Genomic DNA, 26,473 nt, shown 5'->3' with positions numbered 1-26,473 from the left:
AACCTCATGTTCACTTCTATTTTCTCCCCTGTAGAGTAGACATAATAATGATAATACCTATCTTTTTGGGTTGCTCTGAACATTGATGAGATAAGGCATCTTAACACAGTGCTAAACATGTAGTTTTCCACAAAAATGTTAGCCATCATTACTACAGAGTGCCTAATAAATGGTGATTATGCTTGTATTTGTCTCCATCCCTTTCACAGATCTGGTCCCTAAGTAGGAATCTAGAGGTAGTTAAAGAGATAGTGTGTGTGGGGGGGAGGGGGTCTAGTGGAGGAATTTTCCTTCCATTTTCTGATTAAAACAGGCCTCCCCATTTCCATTCCAGCCTTGAAACCCTGCTGAGCTCCACATTGAGGTACCTGTCCACATCCTGCAGACTCCTGGGTAGAACACTCCCCATTCCACCATGCACCCAGAGATTAAGGTTTATATAATCCCAAGCTCCAAAATGTCTGTGCATAAGGGCACTAGTATTTTTCCATGACCTCATGACTTCTATCTTGACACACATTTTCATATTCTCCCCATCTTCTCTCACCCCTAAGGAAACTGGGAGATGCCTTGGTGGAAAGGTCTGAGTTACAGGCACTGTGATGGGTACCCAGAGGTTGTCTTCAAGCTCCTAAATTGTCCAAGGCTGCTGCTTTAAAAAAAAAAAAAAAAAAAAGCCTTCACATCTCTGGTGTTAAGTGCCAGATTTTGTAGCACTTACAAGGACAAATCCATTTCTTACTGAATAATGGAGCTTAAAACCCACATGACTGGCTGATGTAAGCTTCTGCCCTTCTGTGAAGAATCTTTGCAACATTATTTCTCTTGGTGTTCTTTCCTTGTTGCTACTGCCCTCAGAACAGGAGGAGGGAGGGCTGAGGCTCTGCCTCTCAGTTACCCAATGACCCTGAATCAAGCCTTTTCAGATCTAAAGAAGTAGCTCTGTGCAAACAGCCATAAGTAGGAATCCTTGTTCAGCCTCTTCCTAAGTGAGGCAGATGCCTAAGCCCAGAAATCAAAGTTATTTAGTTATTTCTGACAACTGTTTCTCCCCTACACCTCTATCCATCACCCAAACCTGCCATCTGCCTCTGGAGTATCTCTCCAATCTGGAAACATCTCCCTCATCTACCAGCACCACCCTCATCTTTCCCTGGACTATTGCATTCTGCTCCCTGCCCATCTTTATGCAGCAGAGCAGTAGGTGGTGGCGCCTCTGGTTTCCAGGACTCATGGAAAGAACACTACGAGTCGGTGTGTGGTGTGGCTGCCCGCCTCTCCACTCTGCTTCATCCCCCACTTGCCCTCACTCCATCTGCTCCAATCACATGGCCTTTTCATCCCTCAGGGTATCATTTCCCCTCCCTCCCTGTGGTTCTTTTCCTCTGCTAGACATGTGCTTTTCCCATTCTTCACCTAGTTCATGCTTTCACATCCTTTCAATCTCAGCTGAGCCATAACATACTCATTTACAGAGGAACCCATCAAGACTCAGGAATGCCAAGACCCTTCATTGCCCTCAGTGACCTGGAACAGTCCCTGGGGAGGAGAGGACTCTCTTCTCTTAGGTTCTGGTGTGGATTGCTCTTTACCAGAGGAAAAAAGGGTCTAAGGAGACAGCTACCCAGAGCCACCCATGCTACAACATTCTCTGTCATGCTTCTGAGCAGAGAGGGCCCAGCGAGAGGATGTGGACAATTTCTTACTCTGTCCTTGCCTCTTAACCTGGAAAGATTATTCCTTGATACCTGATAGAGATTAATTTGACTTATGAAAATAAACTAGCAAAGCTTTCCTACCCAAGCTACCAAACACAGCCTCACCTGTCTATTGGGCCACATCCAAAACATTCACCCTTTTTATTCTTTTGAGTTTCATCTTTTCAGACACTGAGACTAGGCATAGGCAGAGAGAAACACCGTCTCACAGGACATTCACAAAAGTGCACCACCCCCTGCGCTTCACTCTGTCCCCTACTTCCAACACATGTGCACACGCGCGCACACACACACACACACACACACACTTATCCTGACCCTCTTGAGAATCTCTCTTCCACTTTCCAGGCCTGTAAGGTAAGGTTTAGGCCACCTTCTTCCTTTGCTAACATCTGGTCTCAGTAAATCTCACCCATTCTCTGTTTTATTCCTGGCTACTCTTCAGCGTATGGGAACATTTTGCAGCCCAGGAATTAGGACTCCCGACTTCTCATCCAAGCTTTGATATCAGGTGGAATTGTGATCTTCTCTTAGTCTTGTCAATTTGCTCAGCACCATATCTGGTGCAAAAAAAAAGAGCTCAACCAACAAATAAGTCCAAGAAAGGGAAAGGAGAGGGATAATCGACATTTTTGAGAACTTACTTTATGTAAAACATCATGCTAGAAATTAATGATTACTTTTTCACCCACCATCCCTACAAGACAGATATTGTTCCTGTTTTACAAATAAGGAAGACAAGACTTAGCGAAATGAAGAAGCCTGCTCAGGGCCACAAGCTAGTAAGAGAGGAGGCAGGTTTCAAACCCAGTTCTCTCTGTCCCTAGAACTCAGGTTATCACATTGAACTGAGTACTGTCTACTATAAAAAAGAAATCAAGATGACTTTTTTTATAAACAGGAAACAGCACTCATCCTCATCTTTCCATCGTGCATTATGCAGAAGATGCCTTTCTTGTATTACTTTTCCTATGCATAGCTCTGCTCAGGAGGTGAAGATAGGTACATCACACACTGGGACTTCATGTACTAATCTGTAAGAGCCAGAAACCGAGTGCCAGAGGAAAATGAAGGGGGGACGAGGGAGTTGGGCACTCTGAGGCTCTTAGAATGTCAGAGCTTCCCTAACCTATGTCTGTTGATTTACGAAAGGAAAACGGAAGATGAAAGTGGTTTAGAACTTTTCTGATTTCACACCCTTCATAAATGGAGCGAAGCGTCTAGAACCCAGGTCTCCTGACTCTTTCCACAGTATCACCCAAATCAAATAAGCTCCCTCTGTTCAAAAACAAGAACATTAAAGAACATTTAATTTTGTACCCATCTAAAAGCCACACTGAGCTATGCTAAAGGTAATGGACACTGAAAAAATGTTCTCATGGAAACTCCCAGCTGAACATACAAAGAATCAGGTCTCCAAGGAATAATGTAAGGATTGTCTGAAGGGATCTATGCATGTGAGATTACAAAAATCGTAATATGTGAATAAATGAACATATGGAAGAAATCAGTAAAGCCCTCTCCTTCTTCCCATATGTAAACTCGGCCTTTGCCTAAAGTCATTAAATAAACACAGATGCAGCCAAACCAGGCACCAGATGGCAAACAAGATTTGGAGTGAAAGGTAAAGAAAGCTTTCAATGTTTTTTTTAAAGATGGGGAAAAATCCATGACCCAAAATGCTGTGGTTTCCCCAGAATGGCCACCTGGGGTCACCTAGCTCCACAATAAGAAGTAAAAGTGACCAAAAATTAAAAATTAAAAATAAATAAAACAAAACTTAGCGTAATCCGTGAATAGGAAGTTACAGGAAAACCACAACCACCTTCTGTGAATGGAATACAAAGTGAGAAGAAAGAATTCTGGGAAGTGAAAGAAATGGTTAAATCAAAGCAGAAGAACCCGAGAGGGAAAGGAAAGGGAAATGGACCAGCTTTTGCTGTGTACTTACCATGTGCCAGGGTCTTTACCTCCCTTGTCTCATTTAGTCCTTGATCCTTACCTTTGGGCATTGGCCCAATTTTATATATGAGAAAGTTTTTAATGGATTGAGAGATATTAGGCCCCAAGGACACACCACAGGAATTCCAACCTAGCTTATTTCCAGTGTTTCCTGTCCAAGGTCCCCAGCTTTGCAGCCATCGCTCTGATTTCCAATCGTCTATCCTTTTGTCAGTCCACGTGCTATTTGATACAGAAAATACAGTCCCTGAAAGCTTCAGTTCACCCCATAATCCCCAAACATTCACCATGTGCCAGGCCCCTGGGAATCCCCACAGTTTATACGTTTGTTCCAGATACACAGGGAAAGTAGTATGCTGCTCTCTCCCTTCCTGCCCTAACCAGTGGACCTACGTAAGAAAGTAACACATCTCAAGTTCTGCCTTGAGGGCAGGCTGGAGCAGCCACAGAAAAGGATCAGAGCATTCCTTAGAAACTTGGCTCCACCCTTATTTCACAAAAGACACCCTTGCACTCTCCTAATTGTACATTTTATATGAGTTTTGGTAATGAAAATGCCTAAGATCTTCTTTATGAGTCCCTGCTCTTCAGTGTGTATCAGTTTATATATTGGGGGTAAAAATTCAAATAATGCTTCAGTTTCAACTAAAATCTTGGATGTACATCAAAATATGCCCTCCTTTCTTCTCCTATTCTCCTTAATTCAACCAAACCATTCATTTACTTGTAGGTAAAATGGTAGGGTGGAACATGCTTTCAAGCTAGAGTGCTAGACAGACCTATCTCTTGCCTACGCCACTAATTAAACTTGCTATCTTGGGCAAGCCACGTTTCTGCTTTGAATTTCACTTTCCTTTGTGAAATATCTACCTTGAAGGGTTATTGTGAGAATTAAGTGGCAGAGGTGGGGTAGAACACTATGCCTTTCTTCACGCCCTCCTATCCAGAGTAAAACATCATTTTACCTTCTCTCTTTCCACATGACCTATATTCCTATGGCCATTTTCTTTTTTTCCATTGTTCTTGTCCTACCACACCTCAATGCAGGATGAGTCCCGCTTTCTGTACTTATGCCTCCTGAGAGGTCACTGAATACTGTAAGATGAAATCATAAAACCATGAGGCAGGCTTCTATCATTATATATTACTTGTCACCAATCGGTCTCCCTTACTGTCTGGTTTTTAGTTGGGTTTGGCCAATGCGAGGCACCTGTAGGTGCCAGGAATGAGGTCAGAGTATTTATTCCTCCATTTCTCTCCCTGCTGGGTTTCCACAAGTTAGCTGCATCCCTCTACCATCCATCTACTATAGACCACAATCCCTGCAGGTTGCCCTTTCCCTCAACTCTCTGGGTGATGAGAGCCACACCTCCCCCTTGGCTCCCTCATGCCATGAAATGATAATGTCTCCCCTCTGTTGCTAGTCATGGGGTATGTGTTTCTTGTGCTAAACTTGACTTTTAAATAAACCCTTTAGTAAGCTTACCTCTGTTACCCAGTATGAGTGTCCATCTATTTCCTGACAGGATCCTGACTAATATGCCATGTCAACTTGGTTTCCATTATCCACAGTGAATGTATCAATCTTCTCAAACCTCTAATTCCCAACCCTGTCTTTCCTGTCACATTCAGACATGCAACCTCTTATCTGTTCTTCATGTGTGTGTGTGTGTATAACTAGGCTTAGCTGTATTATTACAGAAATAAGTCTCATGAGTTCATCCTTCAGGACTGAGAGCTTAGCTTACTAACATTTACCTTGCAGAGTTTTACAGTGTCAGTAAATTTGAGAGTCCCTGTTACTTGAAAGAACAGTAGGAATTCCCCAGGTGATGAAGTTTTTTGTTTTTGTTTTAAATTTTTTTTATTTTTAAAGAATCTTTAAAGTAGTAAATGTTATATTAAAAATGCAAGTGGGAGTGGATGTGGTCAAGCGGTTGTGTGCCTGCCTCCCACATGGGAGGTCCCAGGTTCAGTTCCTATTGCCTCCTTAAAAGAACAAAAACAAACAATGAGCAAAATAAATGAAAAAAACAACTTAGGAAAACTGATGTGGCTCAGTGGTTGAGCACCAGGTTCCCACTATAAGGTCCCAGGTTCAATCCCCAGTCCCTAGTACTGCAAAGAAAAAAAAAAAAAAAAATATATATATATATATATATATATATATATATATATGTAAGTATGTATATATATGGGATTCCCACACACACTCCCTTCTCTCCCTTCCACACTTCCCCTGTTAACTGTGGTATATTTGTTACAATTGATAAACACATATTGAAGCTTTGCTACTAACCATGGTCTGTAGTTTACATTATAGTTTACACTTTGCACCCCACAACTTTATAGATTTTGACAAAATGTTTAATGGCCTGTATCCATCATTGCAATGTCATGCAGAACAATTCCAGTGTCCCAAAAATGCCCCATGTTATACCTATTCTTGCCTCTCCCTCCCCCTCAGAACCTCTGGTGGCCACCTCCTTTATATCAATGATATCTATTCTTAAAAATCTCCTACCTCAAAAGGAAAATAAAAGACATTAGAAAGACACCTGCCATCAAATCTTCAAACTTTCTTTTATACACTTTGGACTGGAATGGTTTGGGACCTACTTACAAGAGCCAATTGTGCACGTCTCTGCACAGCTCCTTATTCAAAGACATCACATTAGTAGCTTGTAATTGACCATGGTGGAAGTATTTATACTACAGAAATTGACAAGTCTAACAAATAAGGGCTTCTTTTTTTTTTTTTAAACCACTGCTTATATTCAGGAGGAAAAAAGTTTTCTCCTTCACATTTCTTATAATAGAAGAGATGTTCTACCTATTATCAGAGCCTCCTTCATCTCACACTTCCTTTGACAACCTACTCTAATTTGTTATCCTCTTTCTTTTTTTTTTTTTTAAAGATTTATTTATTTAATTCCCCCCCCCCCCCCCCCCCCCCCCCGGTTGTCTGTTCTTGGTGTCTATTTGCTGCTCCGCTTCTGGTGTCGGCGGCGGCACGGGAAGTGTGGGCGGCGCCATTCCTGGGCAGGTTGCTCTTTCTTTTCACGCTGGGCGGCTTTCCTCACGGGCGCACTCCTTGCGCGTAGGGCTCCCCCACGCGGGGGACACCCTTGCGTGGCCCGGCACTCCTTGCGCGCATCAGCGCTGCGCATGGCCAGCTCCACACGGGTCAAGGAGGCCCGGGGCTTGAACCGCGGACCTCCCATGTGGTAGACGGACGCCCTAACCACTGGGCCAAAGTCCGTTTCCCTGTTATCCTCTTTCACTCCCATGTTGCCTCTCCCTCTATACTTACTCCTCATCAGCCTTTAACATGCTCTAGTCCTGTGCTGGCCAGTACAGTGGCATCTAGTCACATACACTTGTTGAGCTCTTGAAATGTGGCTAGCCTGAAATGAGACATGCTGTAAGTGTAAAATACACACCAGATTTCAAAGACTTAATATGAATAAAAGAATGTAAAATAGTGCATACTTTTTTTGGTGTTGATGACTTGTTGAAATGATAATGATAATATTTGGAGTTATAATGGATTAAATAGAATTTATTAAAATAAAACTCAACAGTTTCTTTTTATGTTTTTAAAGTAGCTATTAGAAATTTTAAGTTACCTATGTGACTCACATTATTTCTATTAAATAGTGCTGCTCTAAGTTCTTATATCTTAAAAGTACTTATGGCTCCTTCTACTCTATCTGCCTCTTCAGTTATTCCCTCTCACAATCAAAAAAATGTTTAAAAAAGGTGAGTGGATATGGCTCAAGCAGTTGAGCACCTGCCTTCCATACAGGAGATACTGGATTTGGTTCCCGGTACCTGCTAAAGAAGACAAACAAACAAGAAGACATCGAGCAAAAAAAAATGAGCAGACAGCAAGCAAAAACAATGAGCAAAAAAACAAAAACGAGCAAGACAATGAGCAAACAACAAGCAGACAATGAACAAAAACAAAATGAGCAAGGAATGAATATGACTCAAGCAGTTGAGCACCTGCCTCCCATATGGGAGGTCCCAGGTTTGGTTCCCAGTGCCTCCTAAAGAAAAAACAAGCAGACAATGAGCAGAAAATGAGTAAAAAACCATGAGCAAACAGACAAGGGAGCCATCTTGGGGGAGTGAGGGGAACAATGTTTTAAAAGGTATCTGTCTTTATAGTCATGATTTTCTCACTACCTCCGCATTCCTTAACCCAGGGTTTTCCACCTTCTACCCCCACAATTCCATAAAATCATGCTAGATTAGGTCACTGATGCTAATGTAGGTCATTGCCAAGCACAAAGAGCTTTTCAACCCTTACCCTTCTTTACCTTTGGCAGCATTGGCAGTGTGGAACACTTCCATCATTGAAGCGCTCTTCCACTGACATCATACTTTCTTGATTTTTCTCCCACTGCTCTGAATGCTTCATTCCAAATTCTTTTGCCAGCTTCCCTTTCTCCTCTCCCAAACTTTATATATTGGGCTTCTACGGGATTCTATCACATCCACTTCCAAGGGTTCATTTAATATTTGTATGCTAACAGCTCTACACCTATCTCTATAACATCTCCATTAAGAGGTCTCAAATGCATCTCAATTTAAATTTGTTAAAATCTGAACTCATCATCTCCACCCTTGCCTGCAAAACTGGCACTTATCCCAGTACATGGCACTGTCTGTAAATGGCATCACAAAAGACTCAGTCATTCCTGCCTGAACCTCAAGGCTATTCTGAACCCCATCCTCTCTTTCACCTCCACGTCAGTCTCTCACAGTCTTTCTAAACTACATCTCATGTCACTTGAATTCTTTCTCTTTGCTTTAATTCCAGTCACCACCTACTTTAAGCCACTGTCACATTTCACCTAGACTGCTCCAAGGGCCTCTTCAATGATTTCCTTGCCTCCCCTCTTACCATTCCCTAATCCATTCTCTGTACATCAGCCCAAGTGATCTTTCATAAATATAAATATGATCACATGTCCCTTTTGCTTAAAACTCTCCAATAGCATTCGCATGTCTTTGGCATAATGTCCAAAACCTTTAACATGATCTCTAAGGCCATTCAAAATCTGGCTCCTGCCTTCAGTGGTAGTTTGGTCTCATCGCTCTTTCCTCATTCTATCTACTCTAGCCATCTTGGATTGCTTTCATTCCTTTGAATGTACCACTTTCTCTTGATTTGGGACCTTCAAATATGCATTTCCTTCAGTCAGGAAACCTCTTCATACACTTTTTTTACCTGGCCAACTCCTCGTCAACCTTTTGGCAGTTCCCTACGCTCCCAGACTGGTTTCTGTCTTCCTCTTCCACTCTCTCACAGTACCTGTGTTTTGCCAGTAGACCTAAGCTCTATGAAAGCAGAAATCACAGCTATCTGATTTACTAATGTTTCCATCTCTCCATAAGTGCCCACACACAAGAGATACTCAATAATTATTTGTTCAACAATAAAACTACTATTATCTGACTCAGCCTTCCCATTTCAGAGAAGAGGAAACTGGGATCCAAGGAAAGGAAGAAACTCATTCAAAATCAAAGTGCCCAGACTGATATTATTACAGGACTGGGGCCTCCTGATTCCCAGATCATTTCTCTTTTCAGTACATCATGTGCCTGTCTATAATATAGTAAGTAGAGGGAAGGAGACTGAATTTCCTATGTTTCATGAAAACCAGAGCAAGCTCACATTCATAAACACAGCTGACAGTTGTTGCTTTCTGTGTTTTATATAAAACGCCTGGAAGTTCAAGCCCAAAACAAACTGTTTCCAAATCTAGAAGCACCTTCAACTTTTATTCACCACAGCCCCCAATGTGTTCCTCTTCCTTTCTCTCATTAACCAGAGGCATCAGCTAATATTCAATGTTGAATGATTCCTTCATTCTATGCTCTTTATCACTCCCTTGCTCAGGCAGAATGTCACACATAACAGGGAATTTCACATGTAATAGAAGATTAGGAAGCACTATCTTTAAACTGTTGCATTCAAATACATATACCACACTAATGAAAGAAGTTGTCTATGTGGGGTGTGGGGAGTAGGGTATATGGGAACCTTTTATATTTTTTAATGTAACATTTTGTGTGATCTATATATCTTTTAAAAAAGATAATGAAAAGGGGAAAAAAAATCACTTGACCATTAAAAAAACAAAATAAAATAATCCTGTGATATACTGGGGTGGAGATGGGTACAATAATAAAATAAAAATAACTCACATTTTTTAAGCTTTTACTTTTTGCCATGTACTAATTTCAGTGGTTTGTATACATTTTCTCTTTTATCTTAATTACTCTATGAGGAATTACTTCTTATCTTTACAGGTGAGTAAACTGAGGCACAGAGAGGTTAGTATATTGCCCAAGCCATTCAGTTAGCCAATGGAAGAACCAAGGTTCCAACCTAGGCAGTTGAGAGCCCGTGATCTTAGCTTCCTGACGTTCAGCTTTGAAGAATGTGCTGACCTGACAGCTGAGAAATACCAAAACGTACAACTGATGGAGACCTTAATGTTCCTCTTTACAGATATCCTGAATCCCACCCCTGATTCATTCATTCATTCATTCATCCATTAACTCATTTACTCATTCATTGTTTCATTTTCTCAACATGCATTTATTGAACAGTCTCATTATAAGAATTGCTGGGAATACAGGTAAAAGTTAATGTCCTTTGCCCTTTTGGAGTTGATGGGCTAGGAAACTAGGGGCCTTTGGGAACACAGAAAATATTATAAACCAATTTAAATTCACACCACAGTGATTTATCCTCGACCTCTATTCCAAGCCTTTCCTTCTCTGTGTCTGACCTCTGCCATCTTTCTGTTCTAATATCTTCCAATTTCCTTCTACCCCTTTTCTTGCTTTGGCGCTTTTGCACCATCCCTGGCCTTCTCAACTCCTGGCTTCAGATTCAAGCTCTCTACTTATCTTTTAGTCCTGGTGTTGGTATGAACTGACTTCTGGCTTAGCCAGAGCTACTTCTCTAAACAAGTATAAGGGCAACCCCAAGAAGCTAGATGAGGGTGCCCAAGCCTCACTTTCAATATGCCTCTGGCACAGAAAACTTAGAGATCCAAGAGCAGGGATTATTAGCGAGTGCAGATAAATGGATGGATGGATGGATACCCTATATCTTGGATAGTTTTGTTATTCTTTTGCCTACAGTTCAATCAGTGTTCCCTATGTTAATTCTGTCACAAGTTTCTGGTACTGTGTGGTTGATTATGATATCTGATCTGTTGGTCAAAATATCTTCCTGATAAAGAATTAACTTTGGAGCAGGCAGGGTACTTTCCAAAGTATTCAGGCCCTGAGAACTTTCAGGATATTGCATTTTCTTGAGTTGGTGTCTCGCACTGGCCTGCTCTACCGTAAGGAAAGTTGTTCCCTTACAGCCAGAAATGAAGCATGTCCTGGCTAAGTGGTTTCTGTAGATTAGAAGTGCCCATTGAGCTTGACAGCTAAGAGAGTATTGATGATGTTTCTTGTTTGCAAAACATGTTGTAATCTATGGTGGACTCTAAGCCACATATGAAAGAAAGTAAAGCCTGAAGAGTATATGGATTGAAAGAAAAGGAAGCAATCAAGGTTCTAGAAATTGCCATGAGATAGAGGAAGACATTTGGAGGATAGAAAAAGTGAGAGAATTGGACTTCTGGGAGATTGAGGTTAGAAAGTGGCTGTTTAGAATACATAACTATAGCTGTCTCAGTGGATGATAATTTCCAGATTATGGCTGTAGGAGTGAGCCCATAAAGCAGAGATGAGGGTTCCTGGAATTGGAAAAAGTTTGAAACTATAAGATCAGAGCATTGAGCTGGTCTTATAAACAGATACTGACATTTTCTATGATAACAGCTAACTTCCAGGTAGTAGGGAGACTGTGATCCCAAAGACTTAGCCTCTTTTAACCTAAGGAAGTAAACAAGAAGCTGGCAGGTGACAGCAGTGAGAGAAAAGGGGCATATGTATGATAGCATCTGTATCATTGGGTATTCTAAACCTCAGAGGAGAAGGGATTTTTTTTTTTTGCATGCATATTGAAAAATAATTGCAGTCTATGTATCAGCAAAGACTTTGTTCTACAATGACTGGTTAATATTATACAATTTAAAGTTGAAATTTTCCTCATCTTTCAGCTGGGAATATAAAGTAGGTTAAGTGTTTATTACATGCTTGGCCATGGTAAGCACTCAATAAATGTTAACTACTTTATTTTCATTGTTGTTGTTGTTTGCTGTTATTGTATCCATTACAGTTTACTGAAGTACCTTAGGCCTTCTCAGCCAGAAATATCAGTAGGATCATTTTCAAGTTAACAATAGAATATTCGATGGATAATGACTTTCAGTTTTGCAATCCATAATCTTGTTTGATGCTTTCAGGATAGAGCTTGATATTTTCGCTTTTAGAAAACCCCTAAGAGACAAGTCAACTCACATGGTTGGGATTAATAGTTGCTCAACTATTCATATTTGGCTCCAACCCTTTAGTAGCCAGGCCATGTGTTGGGACCCTACTTCAAAATATTGCAACAATAGTAGGTAGCCTTACCTATTTTAGAACTACTCTCCTCTATTATATTTACCCATGATTAAGAGTGAAACTATATCTTACTGGGGAAACACATTGGGTGTATTCCCTATTGAGTGGGGGCTAGTAAAACCTTAATAACCTACTGGGAGTAAGTACTACTGGGAGTAAGGAGTAATGGGTTCACTTGTCAATTGAGAATTAATTAAAAAAAAAAAAAGACTTTTGCGTAGAACAAATAATTTGCAGAGCAGGCAAAGACTTTAGAGATAATTAAATCCAACACCCTCATTTTCCTGGTAAGGAAAATGAGTCCTAGGGAGGGAAGTGGTCTTGCTCATGGTCAATCAGCTGGCAATAATTTCTTTTAAAAAATTAGTATGAAAAACCTTTCTATACATCCATGAATCCACCTTCCTGCCTTATAAGCACAAGATAATGACCATAAATGAATTTGTCTTTCACAATGGCGTACACTTGTACGTTTACAGGGCCCAGAGTCATCAGAGGAAGATAAATAGTTATAAGAACTAATGCCAGAGAGCTGCCTATTGGCTGTGAGCTCCTTGAGAATGAGCCTGATCTTAATAATGTGTTAAAGGAAATTTCAAATCCTAGCTAAGTCAATTACTGGTATAAGCAAGTCACTTAACATCTCTGGGCCATTGTAAATTTAGATAATAAGACCTTCACAAATGTTTGTAAGGAACAAATGAGACAAGATAGATGAACTGTATCTCACATAAAATAGGCATTCAGTAAGTTTATGCTTTCACCTAGCATTCACTAATGCCCTTCTAAAAGCTAGGGATCCATCAATGAGTAAGACAGCCTAGGACTCTGGTTTCATGGATCTTAGATTCAGCAGTGGGGAAGGAAAAGGGACAGAAGTGAGGGTGACAGACGAGAAGACAGACAATAAATAAGGCTGTAACTAAATTAACAGTATAATTACAGATGAAGCCAAGTGCTAAGAAAGGTTATGAAAGTCAGAAAATGAGATGATGTGTTAAAGGGTGCTCAAAAGAACTGGACTGCTTCAGTTAAGTATGACCAAAGGTGGCTTCTTGGAGATTATAATTGAAGACCTAAGTTTTATGAAGAAACCAAACACTCAGAGACCCCTGAGAAAGGCAGGAAGTCCCTGGCTCGAAGCAAGTTTAAATATTTAATAAATAGCAAGGCAGCCAGTGTGTTTTGAGTATGGTGAGTCCAATGAGAAGGATATGAGATAAGACTGGAAACCTAGGCACAAGTTCAGTCTTGAAGTGTAGGCCATCCTATGCAATTTGGATTTCATTCAAAAGGCAATAGGAGGGAAGCAGCTGTGGCTTAATCAGTTGGGCTCCCATCTACCATATGGAAGGTCCTGGGTTTGCATCCCGGGGCCTCCTTGTGAAGGCAGGCTCGCCCGCATGCTGCAGAGAGCCGCCCAACCTGCAAGCACTGCCGTATGCTGACTCAGCAAGGTGACACAACAAAAAAACGGGAGACAAGCAAAAAACACAAAAGAGCGCTCAACGAATGGACACAGAGAGTAGACAGCAAGCAAGCCACAAGAGGGGAGGGGAAATAAAATAAATACAGACAGAGGAACACACAGCGAATGGACACAGAGAGCAGACAGCACGCAAAAAGCCATGGGGGGTGGGGCAGGGGATAACAAAATTTTTTTAAAGTAATGGGAGTCCATGGAAGTTTTTTTTTGGTTTTTTGCTTTTTTAAGATTTATTTATTTATTTTATTTATCTCCCCTTCCCCACATCCCCACCCCAGTTGTCTGTTCTCTGTGTCTATTTTGCTGTGTGTTCTTCTTTGTTTGCTCCTGTTGTTGTCAGCAGCACGGGAATCTGTGTCTCTTTTTGTTGTGTCATCTTGTTGTGTCAGCTCTCCATGTGTGGCACCATTCCTGGGCAGGCTGAACTTTCTTTCACGCTGGGTGGCTCTCCTTACGGGGCGTGCTCCTTACGTGTGGGGCTCCCCTACGCGGGGGATACCCCTGCGTGGCACGGCACTCCTTGCGCGCATCAGCACTGCGCGTGGGGCAGCTCCACACGGGTCAAGGAGGCCTGGGGTTTGAACCGTGGACCTCCCATTTGGTAGACGGACGCCCTGACCACTGGGCCAAGTCCGCTTCCCCCATGGCAGTTTTTAGGAGGGGAAGACATCTAATTTGCCTTACTCACTGATTCATTTATTCTTTCAACAAATATTTATGAATTACCTATTCTAGCCAGCACAGTTCTCACCGCAGTGAATGAATCACATTAAAACCCCTGGCTGCATGAAGCTTGCGTTCTAGTGGGATAAGACATATGTAAAGCTTTTTGAGCATTTACTTTGTGCTGGCACTGTTTGAAGTACTTTATGTGAAATAGCTTGCTTGATCCTCACAACATTCCTATAAGGGGCATGCTATTATTAATCCCACTTTACAGACAAAGAAACAGGCATAAACAAGTAGTCACTTGTCCATGGTCACACAGCTAGTAAGTGGTAAAGGCCAATTTCAAATTACAGAATCTAATTATATTTTTATCTCTTTCCAAAAAATCACCTTGACTGCAGTTAGGGGGACCAAAGTAGAAGTCAAGAGATCAGTTAGGAGATACTGGTCAGAGTGCAATACTGCAATTTTCAACAACATTGTGCTTAGACTGTCTCATTTCTACTCTATAGATGAGGAAACCAAGGCATAGTTCACACATCTAATAAGTAGCAGAGCCAGGATCCAACCCCCAGCCTATTAACTCTAAAATCCAATATTGTTCCACTAACATCTCCAGTTTTTGCAGAATTGTAGAGGTTCTACCCTCACCACTCTCTTTATTATCAAGAGACCAATTTGAATGTATTTTAAAATCAAGGTCAGAGCACCGGATAGCTAGAAATTTTATTTTCATTTGGTAGACACTTTTATAATTGAAAATTAAATAAAATATAAATACAGTGACACATATATAGTGTTTTTTCTTTTACAATTTTAAAATTGAGACAGTGTAAAGTAAAATATATAGATCTTAAATATATGGTTTGATGAGTTTTAATAACTATGTATAGCCATGTAATCCCCACTCTAAACAAGATATTTATCTAGTGCATTTAAAATCATAAGGAGCCAGTCCTCATATCATGATTAATAATGAAGGTTTCTCCAACTCTTTCCCTTCTCATATCCCTTTCCACTCCTCTATTGACATTGCTGTCTCCAGTGCATTTGGGTGGCATGAATACCAGGTGCAGGTCAAAAGATGACTGTGTCAAAAGAAAAGAAAACAAAATAAATAAATGAATGACTAGCCATTTCTTAATGATTGTTGGAGGAAAGTCACATTGATGTATTTTCTGTTTTTCTATGGAAGGGTCATGTACCTCAGCCCACACATTAGCATGTGAACTTGTTGTTCCAGTAAAATGAGTCAGAGTTCCTCAAGAAAGCAGATTCATGTATTTCAGAACCATGTGTCAGCATCTCTGGGAAAAGGTACAGTATCCTGTACTGTTGTGCCATTCACACACACACATCCTCTCTCTCTCTCTCTCTCTCTCTCTCTCATTTATTATTACACTCAAGATCACATAGTTAATAAGCAGCAGAAATGAGATTTGAACTCAAGCATTGAGGATGCAAAGATCAGGCACTTTGCATTACAGGGAGGATGGTACCATCCTGTCTGAGTGGAGGGCTGAGAAATGGCTTGGATTCAGAACAGGGGTTGAATTCTGACTTTACTACTTATTGGTTTTTATGACTTTAGGAAAATGACTTACAGTCTTTGTGTTCAGTTCCTTTATTCATAAAAATGGAATAAATGGTAATAGCTGCCTCATAAAATAATTTGGAAGATTAAAAAGTTCCTATCCATAAAGTGATTAGCACAATGCATGGTCCCTGATAAATGTTGGCTTGAACACGTAACATAGTACATTGGTAGTTGGCTGCTGAGGCAATGGCCGCCATGTTCTTTGGATCATATACCCCATCAATAAAAACTTTTAAGCATGCATCCTCAATACATGGACATTTATTATAAGAAAGCATAGCTGTAGTCTGTGCTTATGGATGATATACACTATAAAACAGATGAAATGTTGAAATAAAAATATTTTTAATGTGTTTGCCTATCATGATGGCTTTATGCTTACATTATGTAATATCTAAAGATACACTATTCATCTATGATTTTGGGGAATTTGTAATGTGATTTTTCATGTGCCTATTTATCCATTACCTCAGACAGTCTTTGTATCTGACTAGGTCTTCATAGTTTTTATCTTGTAATGTGAAAAGCCAGTACTGAGCTAAAGTGACACCATTTTCTCACTTACTTGAATCAGAAGTATCCCTAATTACCTTTGAAACACTTCCTGAGTCTTTTTTAGCCCCTTGCACATTTTTTGAGGGGAAATTTAGTATTTTTTGTCTTTCTTATTATTTTTTTAAAAGAAGCTTCAGGTTACCTAAATATTACATCGAAAATGTAAGGTAGTCCCATATACCTCACCCTTTCCCCCTCCCACACTGTTGCCCATTAACAACATCTTTCATTAGTGTGGTACATTGGTTACAGTTGATGAACACATATTGAAGCATGGTCTATATTTTATATTACGGTTTACACTTTGCACTGCACAATTTTATAGGTTTTGACAAAATGTATAATGACCTGTATCCATCATTGCAGTGTCATGCAGAACAATTCCAATGTCCCAAAAATGCCCCATATTACAACTCCTCTTGCCTCTCCCTCCCCTCAGAACCTCTGGTGACCACTGCCTTTATATCAGTGTTACAAGTTCTTCCATTACCAGAATAATAATAAGTCTACTTTAGTCTATAGTTGCATTCCCTCCTTATGTTTGTTCATTCCTCAATCTTGAGGATTTGGAGATGGTGATGCCTACTCTGCTTCCAGTTGAGAGGGGGCTTAGGTCCCATGGGGCAGAAGGATAGAACTGTCTTGCTTGCAATTATAGATACTCTCTGTTTTGGGGGAGGGCATTGTCCATCATCATCCTTTTGGTAGTTGTCATGGGTGAGGCTGATGAATTGGAGGATAGGTGTTGGCTGCAACTCTGCTGAGTTTCAGGACTCTGATAACATATGATCAGCTGGAAAATTTAAGTTTCTGGGACACATTTAATGGGTATAGTGCTTAGTATAGGTTCAAATAAAAGGCGCAGAAAAATCATGTGTAAGAAAATTGTAAATGTCAATACATTGGAGGAATAGGTTACCATATATTCCAAGGTAAGGCTGACTGACAGGGTGCTGATTTCCTGGAGTTGTCTGCTCTGACTATAGTGTCTGGATGTCTGTAGAGTCCTCAGGTGTCCCATGCTTGAGGCACTTTTTACTGAGGCAGTCAGTGAGATCTTCCTAAGATGTGTGTAAGCGTCATCTCTGGAATGACCTCCCAACTCACTTTGAAAGCTCTTATCCATAAAAACCCATTTGTGGGAGCAGATGTGGCTCATGTAGGTGAGCATCCACCTCCCACGTGGGAGGTCCCAGGTTCAGATCCCAGTGCCTCCTGATAAAACAAAAACAAACAACAAGCAGAACAAACGAGAAAACCTACTCAGGGAAGCCGAGGTGGCCCAGTGGTTGAGTGCTGGCTTCCCACATACGAGGTCCCATGTTCAATCTCTGGCCCCTGATACCTCAAAAACAAACAAACAAAAAACACACTCATTTGTATTTACTATTTCCCCCTTTTGGTCAAGGTCTTTTTCCTAATGCATCACTAGTTGGAACTGGTAATAATCCCTCAGTGCCAGGGAGGCTTATCCCTGAGAGTCATGTCCAACACCAGGGGAAAGGTAGTGCATTTATATGCTGAGCTTGGCTTAGAGAGAGGCTACCTTTGAGCAACAAGGATGCTTTCAGGAGGTAACTCATAGGCAATATATAATACTAGGCTAAGTTTCAGTTTCACAAGAATAAGGTTCATAAATACAAGCATCGATATCAAGGGTCTGGCATATTGGTCTGTTCTCCTTCACTAGGCACTAGCCTTGAGAGGGATAATTTAATTTAAATAAAATTAGTTAAAACCTAAAAATCTACTTGCCTATAAATGACAACATGCAGCAAATCCCTGGAAGCTTGGGACAAATAAGTGAGTACCATGATGTCACCCTCTCATCTCTCAGGAAAACTCACACCTCTTGCATGACTGAAGATTAATCTAATGTTTGGATCACCTGACAGATCTGATAACAATACTCATGTTAAATGCTGGTAAAGCTTAATTTTTTTACACTACAAATCTTCTGCATGGCACTTGCAGTATTTTCTTCTGAAATCCCGCTGGATCACCTTGAGCACTCCCTGGAGCACATGTATGCCATTATAGAAACACTACCTTAGATGACCATGCATAGCCTCTGTTATAAGGCAACTTAGCAAACATTGACCAAAGCACCTACTAAATTCTAGGACCTTGCTAGCTAGGCATTATACCAACAATGATGTGGTTCCTGCCTTCCAGGAGTTCACAGTATAGCTCTCACTGCACAGGTCCTGACTTCATCTTCTCTGTAGATCATGACTCTCAACATTGCAGAGCTTGCTGTGCCCTTTGGTGCCTAGGTCTGGACCACCTGGCAGTCTTCCCAAAGCCTTATGGGCATATTTGCCTTTCCCCAGTGTACCAGATCTCCCCCCACAAATTGCCAATATCAGTGTATCTGCCAATCCCAGAATCCACAATGTCTCCATGGCTGCTGAAAGAACCTCTTCCTTTCTTTAGCCTACTGTCTTTGGCTAACACATCCCAGTCTAGCCTAAAGCCTTTTGGTAGCTCCCAAGCGAAGCCATAACACATGAGAACTGGGTGTTTCCCTTGCCCACACAGAGGCCTGGTGATTGCCAATGCTGCTAAAAGAGAAGTAGCAAGCAGTGTGTGCTGACTGGTGTCTCAGCCTTGACACGGCAGCCTAGGGTCAACCCCCATGAATGCGGTCTTTCATGGCCGCGGTACAGGGCCCCTCTTTTTCCCTACAGAGATCCTTCACTTGCTTTCAGAAGTGAACTTTCATGGCTTATTTATAGCTCTGCCTTATAGAGAGAAAGAAAAGAAGCGATTAAAATGCTATTTTACAAAATATTTTGTTTTAAAAAAGCTTTCATTGTGTGGGCAAGAAGGAAAAAAAAAAGTCACTGTATTCATTGTGCTGTCTAGACTCTCAAACAAAGAGGGTAGCGTGCTGCAAATTAAGATTGTTCAGCTCCTGCCTGCTGACAAAAAGTATGAATTTGGAGGCCAACTTCAAATAAACACTTTTAAACAAAAATACATTGTGGAGTGACTATATTTAGTACATGTCAGCATTTCCATAATACATTCATACTGTTTTGCTGTGGTAATTTCCAGATTTACTGCAGCCAGTAGGTTCACAAGGGTTCAGTTTTATGTTAAATATTTGGAGATATTGGAAAACTCAGCAGTGCAATTTCTGATGACAGCACTGATATTTTGGGTATTCTCCACTTTGTATTAAGTACCCATAATGAATCCTGCCTTCCAGGAGAGAGGAAAGTGAGCACTAGTCATTGTGGCTGCTTGATTAATAAGCATAACTATTTTTTTTTTTACAATACAGTATATTTTTCTTTAGAACTGTAAACGGAATATATGCTGCCAATAGAAAATTGAGAAAACACACAAAAAAGGTGACAAGAGAAAAAAGTATCACTCACACTCTTACCTATTAACATTTTGATGTATTTTCATCTTATCTTTATTATGTGTCTATGGCTGGTATTTAGAACAAACACAGTTCTTGAGATAGAATAAAAAACAACTTTTTTTTTTTTACTTCCATTTGTGCAGCAGGGCTATTTTTTCTGGTTAAAAAAAAAAAAGGCAGTTCCTGTAATAAGTACAAAGCCTCTTGGATAATACAAGTTTTATGATCCCTTTAAGTTGAGAAACATAGCCACAATTCCAAAATTAGAATATCAAGGAATACATGATAACCGTCACTTCAATCTTCAACCAAAGATAAGACTTCTCTCCTTCAGCTGGGGCCTGCTGCAAATGAGAAGAGGTGGTTGTAATCCAGTTTTTCTTCCTCATTTGCTTCCTCTCCAACTTAATAGCTTTTTTCTTGTTCCTCTAGAGTGTTATAAAAGTACAAAAAAAAAGAGAACAGAGGTGCAGGAAAGTTCTTACTTGATTAGCACTGTTATAAATGCACTTCGTGGTCTCTTAGTCTAATAGGTGTTCAGAGCAATCTCTTGGTCTCATGGGGCTCTGGAAATCTCTCACCTACAGTATAATTGTCCTTGTTAATGCCTCTGTTCTAGTAGATAGCTAACTCTTCTCTTAACTCCTTTGAAATCCAGTAGTTCACCTCTAGCTTCTTTATGCATATTCTCTTTCCCTCATTAGGTGGCCTCTTTGGGTAGGATGGAAGCAACTCATGACAGCAGTCTCACATGTGGGCCACCTAGGGTCCATGGGAAAGGGTCATGCCTTTTAAAGCCTCACAGACTCTGGCAGAACTTGTTAGTTCCAGTGTGTCTATCTTTTACTTCTACCCTGAAACTGTTAGCCAGCTTGTCTCTTCCAATGTGGAGTCAAAGACAGTCCTCTATGTCACACAACCTCAGGGACACACATCAAGCTCTTTGATGGTCTCGGTGAAGCCTGTTCTCTTGAATTTGTTAATGGGAATATTCTCCTTACCTCTTGGACTGCAAGGAAACTTGATGTACAATAAACCAAGAACTCTCTCCTAAAAATCCATCTCTTTTCCAGAACTTCGAGGTGGATGAAAGGTTTAAGAGTTGATTAATTGGTCCACTACCACTTTTCATTTTTTCCTTTTCACAAACTCTTCAGGGTGGTCTGTTTCCAGCTTACTTTGGTATCTTATATCTGTCATCTTTAGATCACAGCCAAAACTTCCATTTTAACATTCTGTCATGTGTATTATCCTTAAATTCATTCGTTCAGTAGACATTTCCTGAGCACATACACTATACCAGATGCTGGGTTTGGCAGCGGAAATAAATTATAACAATTCCTGCCTTAAGGAGCTCACAGTCTAGTTGGGGAGACTGATGTGTTAACAAAAAATCACGGTGCCATGTCATAAATGGTTTGAGAGATGGAAGCCCAAGTTGCTATGGGAGCAAATAACTCAATCTAGCTGGGAGGCAGGCAATGGGGATGATTCAGAAAAATCTTCTTAGAGGAGTTAATACTTGAGCTAAGTTTAACTTTTAAATCTATAGTTGTTGCAAAACAAAATAACCTCTTTCCAAGCTTTTGAAATCTCTGTCGCTGGTATTTGTTTCTCAATAATTTATTTTAAATACAAGCTAAATGTAATGTGAAGAAAAGAACAAAGAATTCCCTGACATCTGCCATTCATCCAGACATCTGTTACAGTGGAAGGAAAATAACATTTATGGAGCACCTTCTGTAATACAAGTTTCCTGGAACCTGCCCATGAAGGCAATCCTGGAATGTCATCTAAAGTCTGGGGCCTAAGCACAAGCAGGAGGAGTATTCCCTGAGGGCATTTTCTAGATTCAGACACAGAATAGTAAGCAAGAAGAGGCACAGGCCACCCTTGAAGCACAGCAGAGCACAATTACTAAAGGAAGAGGCAAGTGCAAAACAAGAGAATGAGTACCAAAGTAGGTAGTGGAAATTTCTGAGACCATCCCCACAAGACATGGGGCTTGTTATAAGGGAGTCAGAACTTACTCTATGAAAGAAAATGTGCTGGCACAGGTGGGGGTGAGCAGAGCTCTGCTGACACAACAAGATGACGCAACAAACAGAAACACAGATTCCCGGTGCTGCTGATAAGGATAGAAGCAGTCACAGAAGAACATGAATGGACACAGAGAGCAGACAACTGGGGGGTGGGGGGGAAGGGGAGAGAAATAAATAAATATCACCATTAATTGAACAGCAGCAACCTCACTAAGATGTGTTTGACTCTTTGCCCCTTCACAAAAATGGCCCCAGACTACCCTTCTTAGTTCTCATCTCTCCTCCTTAAACAACCTTTTATTTTAATTTTTAAAAATCTCCTTCTGCTGTCCGGGGTGGGGGCTCGGCCTCGCTTATGCCCAAGAGTCAGGGGGGGCTTGCTCCTGCCTAACCACCGGCGGGAGGTACTCCTGAAAGGAGCACCAGTTCTTCCAGGCGTGGGGGACGCGCGGTTAAGAAGGAACCACGGAGACCGCCTGAGCGCAGGAACAGGTCTGCTTTATTGCGGAAGTACACTTGGTTATATAGGGTTGGGTAGAGGGAGGGGTTGGAGCTAGGGCGGGTTAGCTCGGGGCGGTAGTGGATAGGTGGAAGTGGGCGGGTGGCTATGAGATAAGCAGTTGCTAGGGAAGGAGGCAGATTATATGTTGGCAATGTGGGCGGGACTGGTGGGAAAGACAGCAACGGCTGGAAGGGGAAGATAGCAACGGCTGGGAAGAGGGGTGGAGGGAGGCAGTAACATCCTTCCTACTTATGCCTGCCTTTCTTTGTGTTGTTGGTATGCTTACTATTCTCAGCAAGAGAGGTCTCAGAGGACCTTCCAATCAGCACTTTCACAGCCCTCGTGGGCTAGCAAACCAGATTTGTGGGAGGAGTCAGTAGAGTAGCCGCTCAGGTGTGGACATTTGCATAAGTGATAAGCAGATGAAAAACTACCAAGTTTCCTAACCTTTGAATAACTATTGAAAAGTTTATGTGCTTCTAGCATAGTATTTATCACACTATGTTTTGACTACGGTATATGTCTCTTCCACATTATTTTGAGCTCCATGAAGAAAGGGCCCTTGCATTCTTCATTTCTGTATTCCATACTTAGCGAGTCCTGTGCTTGGCAAAGAGTAGGTACTCAGTGTGCTTTATGAATATTCTAGATGCCAAGTCTCAGCAGTGAACATACAGAGTCCCTGCCCTTGTGTAGCTTACCTTCTGGTTAGGGCAGGCCATAGAGAGGGCAAATAATGAATACATATGCCAGTTAATACAGGGTATATCAGAAGATAATTAGTGGTATGCCAAAAAAATAAGATTGCCAGTAAGGGTTGGGGGATACTTTGATATTTTGAAGATACCCAGGAGCTATCAAATTCTATAAGGTAGTTAACTTTTTACCTTTTTTTTCTCCTCTGCTAATATGTAAATTACTCTGGGACAAAGAGTACATCTTACACAAATCAGTATCCCTAGCACAGTGTCTGGTACATAGAGAGTAATTAATGCGTGGAACGAGAAGTTGTCTGTATGACTCCAGAATGACTACATCCTCAACAACAAGAGCTCAATAGCTGTTCTAAGACAGAACTTATTCTGAGGAGATTTTTCATAATAATGCTTTAAATCCTCCCTAGTCACATCTGTCGGCTTCAAAGTTTGGGTTCACTCCATTCCCCCTAGCCTTCTTATGACTTTAACAGCCTTGGGAGATGGCCCAAGGAAACCTAACCCCTCCGTTCATATAACGGGGCCAAAGCAATATGTGGCTGATTCTGATTCTGTACACACGAGACCACGTCCATCCAGATGCTGCAACGTGTCGTCTGCTCAATCGCACTGTTGTAAAGACAAGAATGTCCTAAAGTCACATTCCAGAACTCAAGGCAGTTAGATCCTGGGAAAAGAACTGAATGTGCTGTGCAGAGGTCTTAAATACTTTATCCTATAGTCCAGGTATAATGTGGGTTCCATTCAGTTATTGTTATTTAAGCTTAAGTAGAGCTCAGTGGCTGATTATGTTGCCCTCTTATGTCCTCGTGCCCTGGCAGTGAGGAAGAGAAATAATTCCCCCCTCCCGTCCCTATAGGCCATCACAGAAGTGCATTGCCTCGGAGTTGTTTTTATCCAGGAAGCATCAGTACAACAACTGTTTATTAAAGCCAGGCTGTGTGGTCAAAGATGCAGCCGCAAGTATTCCTTGGGTTTTATTCTTATTAACAGAGAAAATAGGTTGAAAAAAAATTATGGATTCTAAATGTCTTAAAGGAACATGAACATAAACTGGATGTTCTTGCCTGCGACAAGCCTCACTCTAGTTTTGGCTTTCCACTTCAGCTTTCTTTTTTCTGGTTTCCATTTAATAGGAGGCAATGGCAAGAATGAGCAAAGTTGGGAAAGTTGTGTTCCCCAGACATGAGGATAAAAGGTAAGTTATTTTTTATATCCGTAGTGCTGAGGAATGAGGACATACAAAAGCATGCAACTGAAGAGCTGGAAGAAACCTTGGAGGTCATCTAATCCAATCCTTTCATTTAATATAGTTGAGAAGAGTAAGTCCCAGAGAGGTAAAGACACTCGCCCAAGATCAAAGAGCGAGGTCAGACCCGGGCTAGAAGTCAAACACAAGCTTTTTAACTCTCAGACCAATGTTCTTTTCACTAGGTCATTAGCAGCAAATCTTATGTCTTCCATTAAAGGACACAGTAACATTTGTCCATTCTTCCAAACTTTTCTATCATTTGGCATTGAGAGCTATGACTTGATCAATGTTCTATAACAAATTCAACAAAACATTAATTTATTGAGTTCCTCTTATCTTCAGGGCACTATGCTATGCTCTAGGCAGAATTTAGAGGTGAATAAGACACAATCTTATTTATGTACATAAATTATTAAAGGAAAAAAGTTCTACAATAGAATTATGTATCAGGTGAACAAAGTAGCACAGAAAAGAAAGCGATGTGACCCTGTAGGGCTGAGGAAAAGGTTTGGGGAGGAGGTTAAGTCTAAGCTGGCTCTCAGAGCTAAGAGAAATGGCCAGGCAGGCCAAAGCAGGGAAGGACGTCATAGGCACAGGGAATGCATATGCAAAGTCATAAAGCTAGGAAACACCATGGATGCTCAGGTAACTATAAGCAACCTATAATTCTGAAACACAAAACATAAGATGGAGAGTGGAATTAAGTGGAATTAAGACCAGAAAGGGGCAGGGAAGCAGCTCATTTTGCCATGCTGAAGAGCTCAAAGCTCAACCTATGGGCAGAGTGGAAATACTACATTTTAAGCAATGGTGAGACTTAGTCAAATGTGGATTTTCAAAAAATATATCAACATTTTAGAGGTTGAGTTAGAAAGGGTTAAAGGTAGAAATAGACCAGATAGAAGGCATTTTCAGTAGTATAGGTTGATAAGAAGAATTCCTAAGTTAAGTCACTGGCTGTGAGTTTGAAGATGAAGAGATAGTTGTGCCTTTTATAATTTTAGGAGAGCTAATTACCAGAAAGCTCTATCCATAAGGCACCATTTCAGCTTTGCTCACACATCTAAGAAACACAAGGTAGCCTGAGCACCCAAGTTATTGTTGCTAGAAGAGGATTAAAGACAGAAAAGTTTATAGGCATCTCATATTTAACAAAAGCAGTCTAAACAGCTACTTGTCAGTCAAGCCCTAAACCCTAGTCATCTAATATGTTGTATACATGACACCCTGTCAGGCACTGGATAGAGAGATGAATGTTACTCAGTGCTCCCTTCCTAGTACTCCCAGTAGGAACATCCACCCGGGAAAGCCTGCCTCATCTCAGACTCTTCCAGTGCCTGCTGAGTCCCTAAATAAAAAAAGCCACCTCATGTAACAGGCCATAGGTGCTTAGAAACAGACTCAAGTGAGTTGTGCTGCCCTCGATGGGTACTCGACAAAGTTGGAAATGTCCATGGAAAAAACAATGCAATTTCTTTCCATTTTCTTCTTCATCTCTGAACAGAGTCAGGCTGTTGACCCTCCAGGGATGCTGAACACCCGAGCATTGAGAGAGCTGTGTGTTCCCCTCGGGTGGGAGCCAGAAGCTTCTGCTCCTCCCTTCTGCTCCCCTGAGAGATCATGACTCTTTTCTTGAAATTTGAAACAGATTATCCTCCTCCATCTCTGTCCTGACTCTCCCAAGACTTTTGAGGGAAGTCTGTTTTTAAATTCTTCCAGTAAACCCCAACTATTCTTTTTGAAGATAATCTTTGGAGTCTTGCTGTCAGATGGGAGCTGGCCCGTGAAGGAGGCACACACAGGGCAGTGGCACCATCTGCAGGCCAGACCTAAGAAATGAAAGTAGAAAGAAAGCCAGTCTCCTGAGCTACTTTCACACCTCCTCATTGCCTCAAATCCAGTGATCTCTCAGGGACATTCCTTACTACTGTGCCACACAGAAGGAAGTGACTACGTGAAAGGAGAATTTAGAAGGCACAGGATGCAGCTGTTTTAAAAAGCCAATATCAGAGAGAACAGACCAAATCTACCTGTCGCCTTAGAGCAGTTAC

The 26,473-nt window shown here is 41.1% G+C and overlaps 1 protein-coding gene across 8 annotated transcripts in view; it reads left to right on the top strand.

The window, feature by feature from the left end:
- Positions 1-26,473, top strand: part of FGGY (FGGY carbohydrate kinase domain containing) — a 531,195-nt gene that overhangs the window by 497,687 nt on the left and 7,035 nt on the right. For all 8 annotated transcript variants that reach the window (XM_058303505.2, XM_058303502.2, XM_058303499.2 and 5 more), the window contains one exon: positions 24,307-24,368. In XM_058303505.2, the coding sequence (XP_058159488.1) occupies positions 24,307-24,368 (62 nt within the window). The remainder of the gene's footprint in view (positions 1-24,306; positions 24,369-26,473) is intronic.

Source organism: Dasypus novemcinctus, chromosome 9, assembly GCF_030445035.2.
Source record: "Dasypus novemcinctus isolate mDasNov1 chromosome 9, mDasNov1.1.hap2, whole genome shotgun sequence".
Lineage (NCBI taxonomy): Eukaryota > Metazoa > Chordata > Mammalia > Cingulata > Dasypodidae > Dasypus > Dasypus novemcinctus.
Note: the sequence above shows the minus strand (reverse complement) of the source record. Positions and strands in the feature narration are given on the sequence as shown.